We start from the raw sequence: 21,604 nt of genomic DNA, 5'->3' as shown, positions 1-21,604 counted from the left end.
CCCCTCTCTCTCAGACCGAAGCACGCTCAGGAAGACCCCCCAGCTGGACAGGTCGCTGTCCAAGAGGGCGGAGTCGGCCTCCTTCTCTGCCCCGCGGAGGAAGGGCCCGGTGAGTGACGCGAGGCCATAGCCCACATCTGCTTGGCTCCTGCCCGGGGCCCGGGACAACCGGGGACCTGGGGCGCCCAGAGCCCAGTCAGCCGTGCCGTTAGCACAGCCTTCGGGACCTCAGCTGTTCTAGATCATTCCGAGTTAAAGTTTCCCCGAGTGCACGTACGGTGGGGGGCCAACCTGGGGTCTCGGGTCCATCTCAAGCCAGTGCTGTGCCGGGCAAGGGGTCACACAGGCGCCTGCCCTGGTGGGGCCGGGGCCCAGGGGACGCAGGACACTGTCCTGGCACCAAGGTGGCGGCGGGGTGGGCCGGGGCCCCTCTGAACCTGGTGGACAGCTGCTGCTGCCCTGTCCCTCTGGAGGGGAGGGGCAGGCCCGCGTCATCGCCACTGAGGGGCCTCCTCCCCCCCAGGACCTCTGCGAGGAGATGGAGCTGATGGAGTCGCAGACGCTGCTGCTGACCCTGCTGGCCGTCAAGGTGACCGCGACCTGGCCCGGGCGAGACGTGGGGGGCGTTCCCCCTGACCCGGGCCCGCGCCCCTGCCCCCTCTCAGATGGAGCACGGCCTGGCCCGGGCGTGACGCGGGGGGGCGGCCCCCCGACCCGGGCCCGCGCCCCTGCCCCCTCTCAGATGGAGCACGGCCTGGCCCGGGCGTGACGCGGGGGGTGGCCCCCCTGACCCGGGCCCGCGCCCCTGCCCCCTCTCAGATGGAGCACGGCCTGGCCCGGGCGTGACGCGGGGGGTGGCCCCCCTGACCCGGGCCCGCGCCCCTGCCCCCCTCTCAGATGGAGACCGGCCTGGCCTTGTTTGAGGAGCAGGCAGAGCGGGATTTGCTGTGCCTGGGCCGGGAGCGGGAGCGGCTGCGGGAGGCCCACGGGCTGCAGCGCAGGCTCCTGGTCTCGCAGAGGAAGAGGGAGCTGGCGGGAGTGCTCACCGCCCAGGTCAGCTGTGGGCGCGGGGTCCCCGGCGGGCGGGAGGGGCTCTGTGCTGGGCTCTGCGGCCCCACGGGGTCTGGGCCATGAGTGGGTGCGCCCCCGCGGAGCACAGGGCGCTGAGGACCAGGGCGGGCCCCCTCTGTGTGTGCAGACACGACTGCCCCTCCCCTCCTCGGATCCCGGGGACAGGACTGGAGAGGTTTGGGGAGCCGGCGCTCGGCCAAGGCCAGGAGTGCCCAGGGTCGACTCCCGGCCCCGCCCCTGACCCGGCTCCCTGCTGGGCCTGGATCCTTGGGCAGCAGGCCGGCTCCAGCACTGGGGTCCCTGCCGCCCACCTGGGAGTCAACTCCAGCCTGTGGGCATCTGGGGAGGGACCAGTGAGGGGAGATTCTCTCTCTCTCTCTCTCTCTCTCTCTCTCTCAAAAATACAAATCAAACCCACCTGTGTTGCAGAACTTTGTAATCCTTGTATCCTTTGGTTGGAATATGCATTTCCCACACTTTTTCTAATGATGTATTTATGAACTTGAGAGGCAGAGTTACAGACGGAGAGGGAGGGACAGAGAGTCCCCCATCCACTGGGTCACTCCCTCCCTCCCCAAGTGGCCGCAGTGGCGGAGCCAGGCCTGAGCCCTCCCCGCGGAGTCTGCGTTAGCCCAGGGCCCCCGCCCCACCCCCAGCCCTGGGCAGGAAGTGGGGATTCAGCGTCTCCGTGAGCTCTGGGGACGCAGGGCTCGGAACAGGCCCCTGTCGCTCACCCACACGGCCATGGGGGCCCAGACCGCACGGGCGGCAGGGCAGGGCAGAGGTGGCCCCGTGAGCGCGCCGCGGAGGCACAGGCGTGTTTGTCAGGCGCAGCCTGGGCCGTGCCCAGGAGTGGGAGGTCCGGGGCGCCCAGGGCGCCCAGCGCAGCCTCAGAGGCCCCCGGGGGCCTGGCCGGGTCCGCCTTCTGGGGAGCCCAGGTGCTGGGAGTGTGGACGGTGATGTCCTGTCTCACGGCCCCTCCCTCCCGCGCACAGACGGAGCTGCTGTGGCCCTTCGAGGCGGCGGCCGGCCGCTTCAGGGACGGGTACACGGTGCTCGCCACGGCCCTGGACGGCACCCGGCACGAGCTGCCCGTGCGCTCCGTCCACCTGGAGGGCGGCGGCCGGCGCCTGCTAGGTAGGAGCAATGTCGCGGCCATGGGCGGCCTGGGACAGGGCGGGGGGCGGCGTGGGGGCCCCGGGTGCTGCGCTTCGTCTCTGTCGTCCTTGTCATCGCGGGCAGAGGGCGCTGCGGGCGGCCTGGGCCCCTCTCTCGGGCGCTGACGGCCCCCTCCCCTCCAGATGCCCTGCAGCCTGAGCTGAACACGGCCCAGCGCCTCCTGGGAGAGCTCGGGGTCGGCAGCGCAGAGCCCACGCAGGCGCTGGCCTTGCTCAGCGAGCTCCGGGGCCTGGCCGTGGAGAAGGACCTGGAGCTCCGAAGGTATCCGAGGGACCCTTCCCGCCCACGGGGTCCGCTGGGGCGTGCGGGGCATTTGCAGGGGCCCAGGCCAGCTGCAGGTAAGGGAGTAGCCAGCAGGTGTCGCCGTCGTCCGAGCCCAGACAGCACTCCGTCCATACACAGGGGCTTGGGGGTCGGCTCATTCAGTCTCTGGCCGGCTCTGGCGTGGGTTCTGAGGTTGTGGGGACGCGGGGTGCCGCGGAGATCAGAGCCAGGCCCTGGGTTCCCAGCTCGTGGGAGCTGAGCCGGGAGGGGGTTGGGCAGACACACCCCGCGCCGCTGAGGGAGGGCAGCAGCCCTGGCCCATCCTAGCGGGTCGCCATCCTGTCCTGATCTGCTCGTTTGGTTATCTGAGCCCGAGAGCTCCTGCCTGCCGGGCCAGCCCCAAATGCCCACAGCACCAGGACTGGGCCGGACAGTACATGAGCCCCGTGGGAACCGCATCCGGGCCCCCACCCCCTGAGCCGACACTGCTGCCCCCCCCGGGGCCCATGGCCTGAGAGTCCACTTGTTTCTGGAAGGTTCCCGCGCAGTAAAGTGCGGGCGGCCTCCGTGTCCTTGGCTCTGCCACCGCAGCTTCAACCGGATCAGATCCCCAGTGTACGGGGAGGGGCTGGGCTTGGGTGCCCACCCCGCCCCCACGTCCAGCTCCCTGCTGGGCCCCCTGGGGAGCAGCTGTGAGGACTCGGCCCTGCCTGGACGCCCAGTGTTCTGGGCCGCCCGCGGTGGGGGTCTCCCCCCCAAGGTCATCCCGGGCAGTGCCGCGTACCCAGAGTGCTGGAGACCGGGGCGCCCCAGATTTTAGACTTCCTCAGATTTCCCGATAGTTGGGTTATGGCTGGAGACATCTGGGGGTGGAGCGAGTGTAACCGTGGAGTTCCATTGTTCAGTGTGCACCCAACAGCCTGCAGGCGGGCTTTCGATCGTAGCTTTAAAATTTTTAATAGGAAATTTTATAGGAAAGGCCAGGGGACAAACAGAGAGAGGTTCCTATTGCTGGTTCATTCCCCAAAGGGCTGCAGCAGCCAGGCCTAACCCAGGAGCCAGGAGCTCCATCCAGGCCTCCCCCATGGGTGCAGGGGCCCAGGCGTCTGGCCCATCCTCCACTGCTCTCCCAGGCCATAGCAGGGAGCTGGACCGGAAGTGGAGCGGTTTGGTCGTGAATCGGCACTGTGACACTGATGCCAGAATCCCAGGTGGTGCCACATGTCAGCTCCCTTCGTGCCATTCTGTATGATTTTGGCGTCACCGTGTGTGAGCTCGGGGATACACCCCATTTAAAGTGTGGGTGGGCAGTGAGTGAGTCCCACGTGCGGCTGCTTTCTCGAGCCTCTGGGCTGGGTGGGGAGCGGGACGGTGGACAGCACACGGAGGCTAAGACGCCCACACAGCAGAGCAGACTTGGGGTGCCCTGCTGGTGGGGTGCTGTGTGGGAAGGGGTCAGACAGAGACCCCTGGGAGCGCCGGGCACTGGGTGTCATCCAACCCTGTGCACGGTGACTGCCCACAGCAGAGGGCCCATGAACATGACCCTCGCGCTGGGGCGTGGAGTGACTCAGACCCGTGCCAGGGCGAGGACAGCGTCTGGGGTCCCCCAGCTGGTGCGCCTGGGACTTGGCCCACTCCCTAGTGGTGGGAGCAGGTGTGGGGTTACAGACAATGCACCAGCTCCAGGGGGACATCCAGATCCCAACTGCTGCCCCCAGACCCCAGAGTGGACAACCCAAGGCTGCCGCTCCCTAGGGGCAGGGGCTGGCCTGCCCCCCCCCCAGCAGGTGCCAACCTCAGCCAGCTGCTCTCCTACCTCTGAGGATGCCAGGCCCCCCCGCGGGAGCCACAGACTCCAGATGCTCCCGGGGTCTTTTTTTTTTTTTTTTTTTTTTAATTTTTTACAGGCAGAGTGGATAGTGAGAGAGAGAGAGACAGAGAGAAAGGTCTTCCTTTGCCGTTGGTTCACCATCCAATGGCCGCCGAGGCCAGTGCGCTGCGACCGGCGCACCGCGCTGATCCGATGGCAGGAACCAGGTGCTTATCCTGGTCTCCCATGGGGTGCAGAGCCCAAGCACTTGGGCCATCCTCCACTGCACTCCCTGGCCACAGTAGAGAGCTGGCCTGGAAGAGGGGCAACCGGGACAGAATTGGTGCCCCGACCGGGACTAGAACCCAGTGTGCCGGCGCCGCAAGGAGGAGGATTAGCCTATTGAGCCGCGGCGCCGGCCAGCTCCCGGGGTCTTTGTTGGCCTTGACTGTGGCTGTGGGCCCGTGTCCAGGCTGCAGGAGGAGGCACGGGGTGGGGGCTCAGGGAGGGAGCACCAGGGTCCAAGAGCCCCACGCCCCATCCTGCCTGTCAGGAGACCTGAGGAGGACCCTGCTCTCGAGTGGCCACTGTGGACAAGACCCCTTCCTGAGTGCCGGAGCTGAGGTCGGTGCACTTCTCCGTGCCTTGTCAGTCATCTTCCCCGCTGGGGCTGAGAGGAAGGGGAACGGGCCCACCCCCACCCCACTGCAGCCCTCCGCTCTGCTCCCTCCTCCTGCATAGGAAACCCAAACTACGAACGGGGAAATTTTATACAACGTCTACACAGAGTGGGTGTTCGCAAAATCCTTGGAAAATGCACCCTGAATTTATTACCCGAGAGGCAGAGAACACTGGCGCCTGTCCCCTGGGTTGCTCCCCAAAGGCCCACGATGGCTGACCAGGCCCGGATGTTGAAGCCACGAGGGCGTTCCAGGTCTCCCATGTGGGTGTCGGGCACCCAGCTACCTGAGACGTCACCGCTGTTTCCCGTGGCCTCCGTGAGCAGAAAGCCCGAGTCGGGAGCCAGAGCCGGGAATGGCATCTGAACCAGGCCGCGTGCCCGCTGCCACGCCCTGTGTTGACTCCAGGAGTCTGGCATCCGGCGTGGCGTGGGGATGGCTTGTATCTGAGCTCGTCTCCTGTGGAAGTGCCTTCTGGCCAAGGCAGCGGTTTCACTCGTGTTTTTCTGTTCTTCATTCTGCTTCTAAAATATATATATATATATATATATAATTTTATTTATATGAAAGAGTTACAGGGGCTGGCGCTGTGGTGCAGTGGGTTAAAGCCCTGGCCTGCAGCACCAGCATCCCATATGGGCGCTGGTTCTGGTCCCAGCAGCTCCTATTCTGATCCAGCCCTCTGCTGTGGCCTGGGAAAGCAGTGGAAGATGGCCCAAGTCCTTGGGCCCCTGCACCCACGTGGGAGACCCAGAGGAAGCTCCTGGCTCCTGGCTTCGGATCAGTCCAACTCCGGCCATCGCGGCCATTTGGGGAGTGAACCAGCAGATGGAAGACCTCTCTCTCTGCCTCTCCTCTCTGTAACTGCCTCTCAAATAAATACATCTTCAAAATAAGAATTGACAGCAGACAGAGTGGACAAAAATCAAGTTTCTTTGTAGTAGTTCTTAGTGTGGCAGCAGAGTTGCGGGTCCGCCTGGGAAATCCAGTGTGTGAGCTCCCCCTGCCCTCCCGGCATCTCGGCCCCAGGCAAGCACTGCTGCCTGTGGACTTGGAGCTGCCCTACAGCTTCAGTTCTCTGTGGGTGGGCACTCCGCTCCCAGGCTCTGGAGCAGTGCCCTGACAGCCGAGGGGGGCTCCTCCCCTGCTACAGGCCGCGGTTCCCCGGGGGTCCCCGTGCCTGCCCGTCCTCTCGGGCCTGCCCCCATCCCTTCTCTGGGCTCGCCCCGCGCTCCCAGCCCTCTGTGCCTTTGCACCTGCTGGGCCCTCTCCCTGGCAGCCCCTCTCTGGCTTCGCTGCCTGGCAAACCCCAACAACCAGCTCCTGTCACCGCCTCCGTGAAGCCTGCCCCTGTGCCCTGCAGGCAGCCTCGCCTGCGCCGCAGCTCCGGGCTGGGCTGGGCTGGGGTGGGCTGGGGTCTTTCGCATCAGCGCGGGAAGTCTGCAGGAGCCCAGGCCCGGGGTCTTTCACATCAGCGCGGGGAGTCTGCAGGAGCCCAGACTTTGGAGTCAGGCAGTCGGGGGTTCTAACCCGTGCTGCTCCCACTCGCGCTGTGGGACTCGGGCGTGCAGCTCCGCCCCTCGGAGTTGGGGCTCGCGACGCCTACGCCGAATTCTGAGCGTTACAAAGTGCAAGGAGAGAGGGAGGAGCTTAGAGCCTCCCTCCTCGGTACAACAGGTGAGGGTCAGAGGCGGTGCCAGGTTCAGAGCAAGAAATCCCTAAGCGCAAGCCATGGCAGAACGCCCCGTCCCTAGTAGCCCCGCCCCAGGCCGCCAGAGCCACGCCCATCCATGCACTGTTGATTGGCTGCCAGGTGGGCAGGGCCCGCGGGCCGGCCTGCGTCCATGGCAACCGGCACGCCAGCGCGCAGGGGAGCAGGGGAGCAGCCCCCGGGTCGGAGCCCCGCGGCTCTAGAGCGCCGCCCCTCGCAGGTACCCCACGCGCGCGGGGACGGGGACCTGACCTGGGATGGGGGCAAGAGGATGGAGCGAGCTCAGAGCCGGCCTCCATGGTGGGCCTTCCCCCTCACCCCGTGAGCTGGAGGTGGGGGGATCTTGTCTCTGGGTAGGCGCTTGGGCGGAGCTCCAGCGCTCTCTGCAGAAGTGGGGGGCACCCGAGCCTTCCCAGCAGCCCTGCCCCACTCCCCCAGATGGGGTGTTCCACACCAGCCAGGAGCCGAGGGCAGAACAGGAACAGTCGCTTGGCAGAGTGCACCTGTGTGGTTAGCGGTTCTGCCCAGTTCTTCGGCTACGTTGCCGGTTCCTGCCTAGGTCTGCTCCGTGCTCCATCTTGGCAGTGACCTCTGCTCTCCGTCTCGGCGCTGTGGATTATCTTGGGCCTCTTGGTGGAAAAAGATGCCCAGCCAATGCTGACCCAAGGGGCGGGGCTGTTCCCTTGGTCTTGAACCCTGTGGGTGCTTAGCTCGTCTGGGTGCTTCCTCCAGAGGTGCTTGCCAACAAGATCTCTGAGTGACCGCACTCCCGGAGACCTTACAGGGACATCCCTTAGGCTGGCTATAAAATTGGAGGTTCATGGGCGTCGGTTCTAGTCCCGGCTGCTCCACTTCTGACCCAGCTCCCAGCTAACGCACCTGGGAAAGCAGCGGAAGATGGACCAAGTCTTTGGGCCCCTGCGCCCACGTGGGAGACCCAGAAGAAGCTCCTGGCTTCTGCTGGAAGTATTTAGTAATTAAAAACTACTTGTGCTCAGATCACCAGGTAGCTAAAACATCACATTAAAAAAAAATGTATTTATCTGTTTGAAACCCAGAGTTACAGAGAAAGAGACAGAGGTCTTCCATCTACTGGTTCACTTCCCAAATGGCTGCCACAGCCAGGGCCAGGGGAGACAGCTTAGCACAAAACGCAGCCCCGGGCCAGGCGATTGGCCCAGCGGTTACACTGCACGCCCTGGATGCCGGCCTGGCTCCGCTTCCTGCCGGCTCAAGGACCTGGGTCCTGCCGCCCACACCGGGGAGACTCGCGTGCGGTTCCTGGCTCCCGTCTGTGGCCTGGCGTTTGGAGAACGAGGCAGCGGGTGGAGGACACAGGAAGGGTGCATTTCCGCCTCTCAAATAATAATCATAAAATGGTAACAAGCAGAGTTCAATCGTAAGAAGAGCGTGGTCCCTGGCACAGAGCAGGCTTTAGGTAAATTCAGTTCCCGGGCCCCCAGCCAGCAGCCACCGCAGACGTGGGTGGAGAGAACCCGGCTTCCTGGGACCTGCCTGGAGGCATCTGGGAAGAGGCCCAGCTCAGCCAGTGCAGGAACCCCCAGGGGCTGGTGAGGGCGACCACAGGTGCTGGTGAGTCCTGGCCTGGCTGCTCACCCCCACCCCGTGACCCTGGGGCAGACAGACCATTCCCCAAGGGAAGAATGGAGGAGGAGGTCAAGGGCAGGTCGGCTGTGGCCCCCCAGCTGTGTTTGTAAATAAAAGTTTATTGGCACACAGCCACAGCATTTGTTCCCGTAATTGTCTGTAATTGTCCTGGTGCTACATCCGGGAGCTGAGTCATTGCAACAGACCTGCCCAGGGCTGGAAACACAGACTGCCACAACCTCAGGGCTGGAAACACAGACTGCCACAACCTCAGGGCTGGAAACACAGACTGCCACAACCTCAGGGCTGGAAACACAGACTGCCACAACCTCAGGGCTGGAAACACAGACTGCCACAACCTCAGGGCTGGAAACACAGACTGCCACGACCTCAGGGCTGGAAACACAGACTGCCACGACCTCAGGGCTGGAAACACAGACTGCCACGACCTCAGGGCTGGAAACACAGACTGCCACGACCTCAGGGCTGGAAACACAGACTGCCACGACCTCAGGGCTGGAAACACAGACTGCCACGACCTCAGGGCTGGAAACACAGACTGCCACAACCTCAGGGCTGGAAACACAGACTGCCACGACCTCAGGGCTGGAAACACAGACTGCCACGACCCCAGGGCTGGAAACACAGACTGCCACAACCTCAGGGCTGGAAACACAGACTGCCACGACCTCAGGGCTGGAAACACAGACTGCCACAACCCCAGGGCTGGAAACACAGACTTCCACAACCTCGGGGCTGGGTGACTCTCTCTTTATTATTAATTTTTTTTAATTTGAAAGGCAGAGATGGGCAGATTGGGAGAGGGCTCCCATCACTAGTTCAGTCCTCAAATGTAATGGTCAGGGCTGGGCCAGGCCAAAGCTAGGAGCCTGGAGCTCCTTCCAGGTCTCCCGCAAAGGGTGGGGGGGGGACAGGAGCCGGATTACCTGAGCCGTCACCTGCTGCCTCCCCTGGCAGGAAGCTGGAGTCAGGAGCAGAGTCCCCACCCCCTCCAGCTGCTCCACTTCCGGTCCAGCTCCCTGCTGTGGCCTGGGAAAGCAGTGGAAGATGGCCCTAGAGCTTGGGCCCCTGCACCTGCATGGGAGACCCGGATGGAGCTTCTGGCTCCTGGCTTCAGCCTGAATCAGCAGTGGCCGTTGCAACCATCAGGGGGAGTGAACCAGCAGATGGAAGACCTCTCTCTGCTTTTGAAAACTGTTTTTTGGTTTTTTTTTTTAATTATTTATGTATTTGAAAATCAGAGTTGGAGAGAGAGATTTTTCTAGCACTAGCCCATTCCCCAGATGCTAGCAGGAGCCCAGGCTTGGGCCAGGCTGAAGCCAGAGGCCTGGAAATTAACCTGTGTCTCCAACGTGGGCGGCCGGGACCCAGTCCTTGGCCACCACTGCAGGCTCCCAGGGTCTGCGTTGCAGGGAGCTGGAACAGTGCAGAAGAACCACAGCCCAAACCCAGACAGCCCAGCCTGGGTGCAGACGTCCCGGGCAGTGGCTTACCGCTGCACCACAGCGCCGGCCCAGAAGTTTTTAAAAGATCAAAATGAATACAGACAAAATCCATGATGCAAAAAATTCACAGTTTTGGGGCCAGCACTATGGCACCGCAGGTTAAGCAGCTGCCTGCAGTACCAGCATCCCATAGGGGCACCAGTTTGAGTCCCAGCTGCTCCACTTCCAATCCAGCTCTCTACTGTGGCCTGGGAAAGCAGTAGAAGATGGCCCAATCCCTTGGGCCCCTCACCCATGTAGGAGACCCAGAGAAAGCTCCTGGTTCCTGGCTTTGGATTGGCGCAGCTCTGGCTGTTGTGGCCATCTGAGGAGCGAACCAGAGGATGGAAGACCTCTCTCTCTGCTTCTCCTCTCTCTGTGTAACTCTGCCTTTCAAATAAATAAATAAATCTGTTTTTAAAAAGCACACAAAATTGTAGCTTATATGTATATGACTTTAAAAAAAAATGTCCCCTGGGTGGATGGGGTTGGGGGGCAGGATGGCTCTTGGGCTGAAAGTCCCGGGTTTGAATAGAACACATGGTACCTGGCCCCTGGAGGACTGGCCTCCCTATATGGGGCAGGGTTGGCCCCCTCTGTATGCCCCTTGCCTGCCCTGCTGGGGCTGCGCGTGGCTCCCAGCGCCCCCACGGCCTCCTCGTGCACACCTGGGCCCCGGGCTCAGCTTACATGGAGGCCCCAGGGTACCCAGATGCTGGAGATGCTGACTGGTCCCTGGGCGTCGGGGCCCAGGGAAACCGCGGTTGCTATGGCGACCACGGAGCTGCCAGGGCATGGCGCTGGAGAGAAAGTTCCCCAGTGCCTGCGCCGAGGGGCATCGGCTGGGAAGCCACTGTCCCGCATCTGTCCCCCTCGTCTCTGGCTGTTCAATTAAAGCCAGAAGCAGGGAGCGGCGGGCGTGTGACAGGGTGCTCCACTGGCACAGGGCCCCGCCCCGCTGGTCACCCAGGGCAGCCGCCTGAGATCTGTCCGCGCCAGGCCCCCGCGGGCTGGCTGGTGAGCACCGGCATGCTCAGTCCCCACACCCGCCGGCGGCTCCTCCAGGGCCGGCCAGGCCCCCTGCCAGCGCCTCCGCCCAGCGGTGTGGCCATCTTCATCAGCTCCGTGCTGTCAGGTAAGCGGCAGGGCAGGGCTGGGGGCTCAGCACCCCCCACAGTGCGCACGGTGCCCAGGGACCCCTGCGAGTCCCAGATGCGAGTGCAGGTCAGCTGGTGACCCACAAGGGCACTGGGGACAGGGAGCCACTCTGAACTTGTGTCTCTTCTTCCCCGACCTGAACACCGGGTCCAGCCCTGGCCGTTGCAGGCAATGGGGGAGTGAACCAGTGGATGGAAGCGCGCGTTCTCTCTCTCTCTCTCTGCCTCTCAAGAAATACAACCCTAAAGCAACTAAAAATCAAAAGAACGGGGCTAACATTGTGCCCCAGCTATTCAATCTGCAGCATGCCGCACCGGCATCCCGTATCAGAGCACTGGTTAGAGTCCTGGCTCCTCCACTTCCGACCTAGCTCCCGGCTAATGCACCTGGCAAAGCAGCAGGTGACGGCCCAAGTCCTTGGGCCCCTGCCACCCAGACCCGCATGGAGCTCCTGGCTCCTGGCTTCGGCCTGGCCCAGCACTGCCTGGTGTAGCCATTTGGGGAAATGAACCAGCAGATGGAAGATTCTCTTTCTCTCCCTCTCCCTCTGCCCTTCAAATATATACATCTTCTGAAAAAATGTAAAAAGGGGTTAATATTTGTAAACAGCCTCAAGAACACAGTGAACAATCACATGTTGTAAAATAATTTGGAAGCCCTGTTTTTGTGTCCTGTGTTCCAATGTAAATTCAATTTTAATTTTAATTAAACATTTAAAATTATTTTTATTTATTCAAAAGGCAGAGGAATGGGAGACAGAGAAAGAGAGCTTGCCCATATACTGGCTCTCTCCCCAAATGACTACAACCGCTGGGGCTGGGCCAGGGCCAAGCCAGGAGCCTGGAGCTCCATCCGGGTCTCCCATATGGGTGCAGGAGCCCAAGCATCTAAGCAATCTTCCACTGCTTTCCCAGGCCACAGCAGAGAGCTGGATGGGAAGTGGAGCAGCCGGGACTCGAACCAGTGCCCATATGGGCTGCCGACGCTGCAAGCAGCAGCTTTATCCACTGAGCCACAGCACCGGGGACTCAGGCATCTTACGCACCTGCCCAGGGTGTGGGATTTTTCTATTAGGGCTAACACCAGGCGACCCTGCATGGGCGGGCTGTCTGGGTTTTGTTGCGTGTCCACTAGACCGTGACTAATCCTTTAGTGTAAGGATTTCTCCTTCAGCGTGGGTATATGCCGCATAGCGCAGGAAGTGGGGTACGGGGCACCCCTGGCTGAGCTGGTGCGCGCCGGGTTCTCCCTGACCGCTGCGCCCTCGCCTGCAGACATGGAGGCCGAGAGGGAGTTCCTGCAGTGCAGCGCCTACCCGGAGCTGCGGACCTTCTGTCAGAAACACGGCCTGGTGTTCGAGGTAAGGGTCGGCGCCGCCCGCCGGGGGTCCGCGGGGCGCCTGGGCCGAGAGGGGCGCCAGGCTCGGTTCTGTGATTGCTCATCGCGGCTTGAAATTCATGCCGGGTTTTGGAGTGTTTGTTTGAGAGAGACAGACACACAGAGCCAGGAGCCGGGAGCTCCCTCCGGGTCTCCCACACAGGTGTAGGAGCCCAAGGACTCGGGCCATCTTCTACTGCCTTCCCAGGCCACAGCAGAGAGCTGGATGGGAAGTGGAGCAGCCTTGGGGGCCAGGCCTAAGCTAGGGGATGGGTGGTCCCGATCCAGGTCCCTCCCCCCACTGCTGTGGGTGGCAGAGCCTCAGGTCCCACAGCCATGACACCGCCTCCCGGGGTGCACAGGAGCCGGGGCTCGAACCCGGGCCCCCTGATGTGGGACGAGGACGTCCTCACCCAGGAGGCACCTGCCCGGCCCTGGGTTCGAGGCTGCACAATGTGTGGAGACACCACACCGGAGCAACAAGACAAAGCTATGCTGTGTGGGCGGGAGCAGAGGGACACTCGCCCATCATGCGGTCCCCTGACCAGTCCCTGCCTGTCGCCTCCAGGCCGTTGATCTGCGGTGGGGCATCCGCAACCCAGAGGCCACGGCTCTCCTGACCCTCGACCTCTGCTTGGAGGAGCTCGGCCGATGCCAGCAAACATCCACAGGCCCAGCGTTCGTGGTGAGCCTCTTGGGAGGGGTGGGTCAGCTCTTATGCCTCTTCCCAGCACCCGGATGTGGGCCCTGCCCTGCCCTGTCCTCACCCCCTGCCCGCCCACAGCCACATGGGTCAGCAGAGAGAACTGGGTGGTATTTCTGCTAACAAACCTATGCCTGCAGCCTGCCCATGGCAGACATTGCTAATCGATCACAACATGCCTTTCCCACAAAGCTAGCAGGGGTCCAGACATGAATAGTCAAACAGGAGGTGAGCAAGGCCTTGATCCAGGAAGGCAAAGGATGGAAAAGCAACAGCTTTGCCCACGAGGCTCCAAGCAGCTCCACCCTGAGGACTCCCTTGCACCCCCTCCTGGAGTGGAGCTGGGAGTAGGGGAGGGTGCTCCCCTTTTGGGGGGTACTTCAAAAAATTTGTAGGACATTTAAATTTGACGGTGGGCATTGTGGCACAATGGGTTAAGCTGTCACTTCTGGTGCCAGCATCTTGTACATGAGCAGCAGGTTCGAGTCCCGGCGGCTCCACTTCCGATCCAGCTCCCTGCTAATGTACCTGGGAAAGCAGTGAAGGAGTGCCCGAGGACTTGGGCCCCTGCACCTGTGGGGGAGACCCGGAGGGAGCTCCTGGCTTCGTCCTGAGCCCAGACCTGGCCGCTGTGACCCTCTGAGGAGTGAACCAGCAGGTGCACGATTCTCCCCCTTCTATCTCTTTCACTCTGAGGTTCGTGAGCCTCTGCACCCCCACTCCTAAGCCTCTGACATGATTTCCGGTCTTCTCAGCTTCATTTTCCCAAGAAACCTGGTGATCACTTCCTTGAGTTTCCAAGAAAGGGAAATTAAAAAAAGAACCGGAAGTGAAAGAGAAAGAAGCAAGGAGCCAGGGCAGAGGAAGAACTCCGGGAGGAATTTCGGTTTTGCAGCCCGAGTGGCATGGCAGCGAAAAGCGCAACCAGGCTTCCATTAGGCGCCGGGCAGGGAGAGGATCCCGCAGCCTCCCCCAGTCCCCAGCCCTGGGGAACCTTCCAGAAGGGCCCCAAGAATGGCTGACCCCTCCACTTCCTGTTTCCCTCTTAAACCAGGCATCACCCCTCTAGGCCAAGCAGCCACCGCCTTGCTGTCCTCCGTGGCTCTGAGGCAGGGGAGTGACCGTGAAAAGCCGAGATGCACTGGGCGGGGGGTGTCCATGGAGGCCCCTCTGCGGTACAGAAGTCCCTGTCTGCGGTACTAAGTCCCACTCCGTGGTAAATAAGTCCCTCCCTGCGGTAAATAAGTCCCCGTCTGCGGAAAATAAGTCATTAGGCAGCTCGGGGGCTGGGGACGGCGCCCCAGGGGCTGCCTCTTCTAGGCTCCGGTCCCTTGGGCCACCAGCAATTCTGGCATACGCAGGGCTGCACCTGCTGGGAACGGCTTCAGTTTCTCCATTCTGCAAACCAGAGCATCAGGGGGAAAAATATATTTATTTCAAAGTCAGAACAACAGGAGGAGGGGGTTAGAGAGGAGGGAGAGAGAGAGAAAAAGAGGGTCTTCCATCTGCTGGTTCACTCCCCAAATGCCTGCCCGCAACAGCCACGGCTGGGCCAAGCTGAAGCCAGGAGCCAGGAGCTCCATCCGGATCTGGGTGCAGGGGCCCCAGCACTCGGGCCATCTCCCTCTGCTTTCCCAGGTGCACCAGCAGGGGGCGGGATCAGACAGGGACACAGGGCCTGACAGCTTTGCGGGCTGTTACTCAGTGGCTGCCGGGGGTCGTAGGCTGTTTGGGGCGTGATGGCCGTCCGACGCCCTGTGCTCTCGGTGGCGTGGTCATGTGCAGGTCCAGGTCTCACTGCCACCGTCCCCGGCCACTGCTGCCTCCCGTGCGCGGTCACAGAGCTGAGTCCAGACCTGACGCTGTGCTCCGGCTGTGCCAGGCCCTCCTAGGCAACCAGTACGGCCCCCGTCCCATCCCCCAGTGCATGGAGGAGAAGGAGTGGGAAGCCCTGCGGTCCCAGCTGGCCCCCAGGCCGCGGGAGCTGGAGCTGCTAGCTCGCCACTTCCAAAAGGACGAGAACGCGGTCCCCGCCTCCTACGTCCTGCAGGCGCCCAGCGCAGAGGAGACCCCGGGGCCGGAGGAGGCCACCTTGGCCTCTGTCCTGCACGAGGGAGCCCAGGAGGCCTGGAGGCGGGGCCGAATCAGCAAGGAGCAGTGGCACCGCTACCACTGGTCAGGTGAGGTTGTGGGGACTCCTGGGAGGGGGGAGGTGCACATGAACTTGACCTTGATTGCAGACATGCAGGTGCCCTATGGCCAAAGAACCCTGCCATAGCCTGCGTTTCGGTACATAGCCCACTTGGCTGTGCTGGTGGAACCAATATGGTGCTTAGGAACAGGTGTTCTGTGTGTGTTTTTTTAAAATTGATTTATTTATTTGAGAGGCAGAGAGAGAGAGAGGTCTTCCATCCGTTGGCTCAGTCCCCAATTGGCTGCAATGGCCGGAGCTGTGCCAATCTGAAGCCAGGAGCCAGGAGCTTCTTCCAAGTCTCCCATACAGGTGCAGAGGCCCAAGGACTTGGGCCATCCCCCACTGCTTTCCCAGGCCACAGCAGGGAGCTGGGACTGGAACCCAGCCCCCACTGTGGGACGTGGGCATCGTGGCCCCTCGGCTGAGCGGGGAGGAGTCTGACGCCTGTTTGTGACTCACTCAGGCTCGCTCAGCCGCAGGGAGCTGGGCGCCACCCACAAGCCAGCACAGGTGCAGAAAATAACTCCCGCAAGCTGTGGCTTCCAACCGGCAGCCTCCAAGGAGAGGTTGGCGTGGGCCTGCGGCTCTGGAAAGTGTGCTGGGAGCGGGGCTTGGCAGTCTCATCCAGCAGCCAGTTTCGGCCCACGGCTTGCTTTTGTCAATAAAGTTTTATTGGAACACACTCAAGGGCGTGGGTTTGTGTGTTGGCTGTCAGGCTGCGGGAGCAAAGCCGGGTCGTTGTAACACAGATCCTCGGGCCAGGAGAAGCATTTCCGCTCTGGCCGCTTGTAACCATGCCAACCCCATTCTCAGAAGCACCTGAGTTCAGGGCCAGCGTCCTGGTGGGGGTTAAGCCATTGCCTGTGACACCAGCATCACATACAGGCCCTGGTTCAAGCCCCGGCTGCTCCACTTCCCTTCCAGCTCCCTGCTAAGGCGCCTGGGAAGGCAGCGGCTGATGGCCCAAGTGCTGGGGCCCCTGCACCCACGTGGGAGACCCGGATGGTGCTCCTGGTTTCAGCCTTGTCCAGCCCCAGCCATTGCGGCCATCTGGGGAGAAAACTAGTGGATGGAAGACCTCTCTCTCTCTCTCTAATTCCACCTTTCAAATAAATAAATCGAGAAAGAGAGGGGGGGGGGCATTGGTCTCCATCTCCCTGGGATCTGGGCCTCCAAGTTCATTCTTGGCTCTTTCCTGCCTCCATGTCCAAGCAAAGGTTTCTCTGCGGCCGGCAATGCCCACCCACCCCGTGCGCCCAGGACAGCCCTGCTTGTCCTTCCATCATCCAGCCGGACAGAACGCCCCCTCCACTAGGCAGTCCACCAGGCAGCGCACATTTCTGTGCCGTGCTCACTGCAGGATCTGCACCGCGGGAAGCAAGGGTTGGCCCCCTGGGGACTCTAAATGTTGAATGGGGTGACGCCACAGCCAGGGACATTGACCGTCCCACACCAGAGCACCAGTTCAAGTCCCGGCTGCTCCACTTCCCATCCAGCTGCCTGCTGAGGCGCCTGGGAGGCAGCAGATGGAGGCTCAGACTCGGGTCCCTGCAGCCACGTGAGAGGCCTGGATGGAGCTCCTGGCTCCTGGCTTTTGGCCTGACTCAGCCCTAGCCACTGTGGCCTTTTTGGGAATGAACCAGTGGAAGATCCCTCTCTCTCTCTCTCTCTCTCTCTCTCACTGTATCTTTCAACTAAATAAGCCTTCTTTTAAAATACGAATGAGGGGTCAGCGCTGTGGCATAGCGGGTAAAGCCGCCGCCTGCCGTGCCAGCATCCCGTATGGGCACTGGTTTGAGTCCCAGCTGCTCCACTTCCAATCCAGCTCTCTGCTGTGGCCTGGGAAAGCAGTAGAAGATGGCCCAAGTCCTTGGGTCCCTGCACCTGCATGGGAGACCCAGAGGAGGCTCCGGGCTCCTGGCTTCCGATCGGCGCAGCTCTGGCCATTGCGGCCAATTGGGAATGAAACAGCAGATGGAAGCGCGCTCTCTCTCTCTCTCTCTCTCTCTCTCTCTCTCTCTCTCTCTGTCTCTGACTCTACCTCTCAAGTAAATAATCTCAAAAACAATAGCCAATATGTGAGGGAAGCATTCCCAATTGAGAGTACTGTCTTTGCTTTAAAATATTATTTATTTATTGGAGAGAGAGAGAGAGAGAGAGAGAGAGAGAGAGAGAGAGGTCTTCCATGTGCTGGTTCACTCCCCAAATGCCTGCAACAGTCAGGGTTGGACCAGACTGAAGCCAGGAGCCAGGAGCTCCATCCGGGTCTCCCACACAGGTGCAGGGGCCCAAGGACTTGGGCCATCTTCGCACTGCTTTCCCAGGCCACAGCAGGGAGCTGGATCAGAAGTGGAGCAGCCGGGACTCGAACCGGTGCCCCTACGGGATGCTGGTATCCTACATGGAGGCTTAACAAGCTCAGCCCAGGATTCTCTAATAACAGAGCAGCCAGTGGCCTGGGACTGGTCCCCTCCGCAGTCCCTGGAGTCTGGTGGAATGCAGATTCCAAGGCTCCCACGCCCGCTCTGTCCAGGCGGCCTCTGGGAAGCGGTGTGAGCTGAGCGGAATCAAGCTCCCCCCCAGGTGGCCTGGGGGTGCCCAGGAAGTTGAGGACCCAGCCCCCCCCCCACCGCGTCTCCCCTCCCTTCTCCTGCAGTCACGGCGTGGGAGCTGGAGTTGGGCCTGCTGCGCTCGGCGGCGGGAGCCCAGGGAGCCACGGTGTTCGTGCGGGAGATCGCGGACCTGCAGCGGCACCTGCTGGAAGACTGCGCCGTGCCGACGGCGGACCGGCTCCCCGACGGCTGCCCGGACCTCGGCGCCCAGGCCCTTCTCGGCAGCCTCAAGGGTCGCGTCGCCGAGGCGCACCCCGACGCGCTCAGATCCCACCGCCTGCCCTGGAGCCGGGACCTGGGCACGCGCAAGAGCCGAGCCCACGCCCCCTACCTGCAGCAGCTGAGCGAGCAGTTCGTGGCCAGGGCCACCCACCAGGTGCTCCGGCAGCTCCGCGAGCTGGAGGCGCCCGCCGCGCACGGCTCGGCCTGGCTCTACCGGGAGATTTGCCACCACCTGCGGCAGAGCGCCGAGCTCACCCGCACCTTCTGCGGGCGCCGGGAGCTCCTGGCCCAGCTCGGGCGGCGGCTCAGCCACGACGACGGCCGCCCGCACCCGCCGCTGGTGCTCTGGGGGCCCCCGGGCGTGGGCAGCAGCGCCCTGATGTGCCGGCTGGCCCAGCAGATCTCGTCCTCGCCGGGGCTGATGCCCTCCAGGACGGTGACCGTGTTGAGAATGCTGGGGACGTCTCCGCTGAGCCGGGACGCCCGCGGCCTCCTCCCCAGCCTGTGTTTCCAGGTGTGCCTGGCCTACGGGCTGCCGCCGCCCCCGGCCCAGGTCCTGGCCGCCCACTGCAGGGTGGTCCAGTTTTTCCACACCCTGCTCCACACCGTGTCCCGCAGAAACTTCGAGTCGCTGGTGCTCCTGCTGGATTCTGTGGATGACCTTGACCCCGGCCGCTGGCCACGCAAGATGCCCTGGCTGCCGGCCCGGTGCCCGCCGAGGGTGCACCTGGTCCTCTCGGCCTGTTCGGGGCCAGGGGGCTGTTTGGAGAGCCTGCGGGAGACCCTCGGTGACCCAGACGCCTACTGGGAGGTGCAGCCCCTGTCTGGGAACCAGGGGCGGGAGATGATGGAGCTCCTGCTGGCCACGGCGAACAGGACGCTGAGCCGGCCGCAGAGGGACCTGCTTTGGGCCAGCCTCCCTGAGTGCGGGCACCCGGGGCGCCTGAGGCTGGCCTTTGAGGAGGCCCGCCAGTGGGCGTCTTTCACCACGCCGGCCCCTCTGGCTGCCACGCCCGAGGAAGCCACGCACCAGCTCTGTGCCCGGCTGGAGCAGACGCACGGGCGGCTGCTGGTGGCCCACGTGCTGGGCTACATCGTGTGCTCGCGGTCAGTCTCTGTCTTTTATGTTTATTATGATGTATTTGTTTTGTCTGAAAGTTAGGATTACAGAGAGAGACAGACAGACAGAGAGAGGTTTTCCATCCGCTGGTTCACTCCCCAGCTGGCTGTAATGGCCGGAGCTAGGCCAGGCTGAAGTCAGGAGCCAGGAGCTTCCTCCGAGTCTCCCATGCAGGTGCAGGGGCCCAAGCACTTGGGCCATCCTCCACTGCTTCCCCAGGCCATAGCAGAGAAAGCTGGATCGGAAGTGGAGCAGCCAGGACTTGAACTGGCGCCCATGTGGGATGCCTTCATTGCTGGCGGTGGCACCACCCCCTATGCCACAGGGACATCCCCCAACCCTTGATTTTTTGACAGGCAGAGTGGACAGTGAGAGAGAGAGACAGAGAGAAAGGTCTTCCTATTCCATTGATTCACCCCCCCAATGGCCGCTGCGGCTGGCGCACAGCGCTGATCCGAAGCCAGGAGCCAGGTGCTTCTCCTGGTCTCCCATGGGGTGCAGGGCCCAAGCACGTGGGCCATCCTCCACTGCCTTCCCGGGCCACAGCAGAGAGCTGGCCTGGAAGAGGGGCAACCGGGACAGAATCCGGCGCCTTGACCGGGACTAGAACCCAGTGTGCCGGCGCCACAAGCGGAGGATTAGCCTAGTGAGCCACAGTGCCGGCCAATTTTTTAAAAAATTATTAATTTGAGAGAAGGAGAGAGAAAGAGATCTTTTATCTGCTGTTCCCCTGCCCCACCCCCCAATACACAACAGCTGGGTCGAGCCAAGACTAGAAGCTGAGGTCTCCCATGTGGGTGCAGGGACCCAAGGACTTGAGCTGGCACCTGCTGCCTGCCGGGGTGCGGGTGAGCAGGAAGCTGGAGCCAGGACCCAGAGCCAGAACCCAAACGCAGGCGTGCAGCTGTGGGCATGGACGGAGGTGCCCTGCCGGCCCTGCTGCCGCTCAGCAGTGCAGAGCCCGGGGCAGAACAGGGGGCGGGGGTTGTGCTTTCTGAGTTTCCTCCCCTTGCATCGCCCCCTCCCCCAGGCCCGCCCTGGCACTTCACTCCCGCTGCCGTGTGGCTGCTGTCCGCCCCTGGGGTGTCGCAGGCTGGCGGCTCAGTGGTCCGTCGTGCAGTGGGGAGGACGTTGAGAGCTCACAGGACTCCCCCCTCTGGGTCTGAGCTCAGCAAACCTTTTGAGTACAGCTGCCTGCCTGGGCTCCCCGGAGCTTGGGAGGTGGGTGGTTCATGGCTCTGTGGGGGCGGGAGACCCTGAGCAGGTGTGGGGACCGGCCGGGCGCTGTCCAAGTACTGATGTTCGGGCAGGACACTCTGCGGGTGGCTGCGTCTCTCTCTCTCTCTCTCTCTCTCTCTCTCTCTCTCTCTCTCTCTCCCTCTCTCAAATGCACAAGACCCAGACGTGGTCCCAAGTGCCCCCCGCCCCCCCAGGCACGGTCTCTCGGAGGCGGAGCTCAAGGACATCCTGTCCCTGGACGATGAGGTGCTGCAGGCCGTGTACCGGGAGTGGACCCCGCCCAGCAAGGAGCTGCTGCGCTTCCCGCCTCTGCTGTGGGTGCGGCTGCGGCGGGATCTGGGTCACTGCTTGGCCCGACAGCCGGGGGACGGCTGCACGCTCCTGGCCATCGCCCACAGGTGAGCCCCTGTTGCAGTGTCTGGCTGGGACTTGGTACATGCCTGCAATGGCCGGGGCTGAGCCAGGCTGGAGACAGGAGCCAGGAGCTCCTTCCAAGTCTCCCACGTGGCTGCAGGGGCCCCAGCACTCGGGCCATCCTCTCTGGCTTTCCCAGGCGCATTAGCCGGGAGCTGGATCAGAAGTGGAGCAGCCGGGACTCGACCAGTGTCCATATAGGATGCTGGTGCTGCAGGTGGAGGCTTAGGCTATTGAGCCACAGCACCGGCCCTGTTTTTAACTTCTTGAATAGATGAATGTGTTTTCATTGTGTTGAGTGAGTTAAGGAACGGATGAGCTAACTGAGAGATGCAACAGGGCAGAGATCCCGCAAGGCATCCCGTGGGCTCCGTCCGAGCTCCCGGGAGCCCCAGGGTGGGGCAGGGGGACGCATCGGCCGCTCTCCCTTCTCCGCAGACAGCTAGCCCAGGTGATCCGCCAGCGCTACCTGTCAGGGCCGGAGGGAGCCAGGCGGCACAGCGTCCTAGCCGACTTCTTCTCGGGCGCCTGGAGCCAGGGCACCAAGAAACTCATCACCCTGCCGCTCGTGGGGAGGCCCCTGAACTTGGACCGCCAGGTGAGGAAGCTCAGGGCCTCCACACCCGTGCACCTGCCGCCCCCGCCCGCACCATCCTGCACCACGCGGGGCCGTCTTCTCCATGCTCGCTTCTCAGACCCTGGGCGTAACTGGGGGTCGGGGTGGCAGGTGAGGC

General features: G+C 62.6%; 1 protein-coding gene across 1 annotated transcript in view; it reads left to right on the top strand.

Moving 5' to 3' along the window:
- Positions 1 to 2,439: 2,439 nt before the first annotated feature.
- Positions 2,440 to 21,604, top strand: part of NWD1 (NACHT and WD repeat domain containing 1) — a 38,733-nt gene continuing 19,568 nt past the window's right edge. Inside the window, exons 1-7 of the mRNA XM_062178334.1 lie at positions 2,440 to 2,511; positions 12,264 to 12,349; positions 12,935 to 13,051; positions 14,952 to 15,249; positions 17,920 to 19,204; positions 20,651 to 20,854; positions 21,309 to 21,468. Of these exons, the coding sequence (XP_062034318.1) occupies positions 12,266 to 12,349; positions 12,935 to 13,051; positions 14,952 to 15,249; positions 17,920 to 19,204; positions 20,651 to 20,854; positions 21,309 to 21,468 (2,148 nt within the window). The 5' untranslated portion in view covers positions 2,440 to 2,511; positions 12,264 to 12,265. The remainder of the gene's footprint in view (positions 2,512 to 12,263; positions 12,350 to 12,934; positions 13,052 to 14,951; positions 15,250 to 17,919; positions 19,205 to 20,650; positions 20,855 to 21,308; positions 21,469 to 21,604) is intronic.

The sequence above is a fragment of the Lepus europaeus genome, chromosome 20, assembly GCF_033115175.1.
Source record: "Lepus europaeus isolate LE1 chromosome 20, mLepTim1.pri, whole genome shotgun sequence".
Classification (NCBI taxonomy): domain Eukaryota; kingdom Metazoa; phylum Chordata; class Mammalia; order Lagomorpha; family Leporidae; genus Lepus; species Lepus europaeus.
The sequence above is the reverse complement of the archived record's forward strand: the minus strand, read 5'-3'. Positions and strand labels throughout refer to the sequence as shown.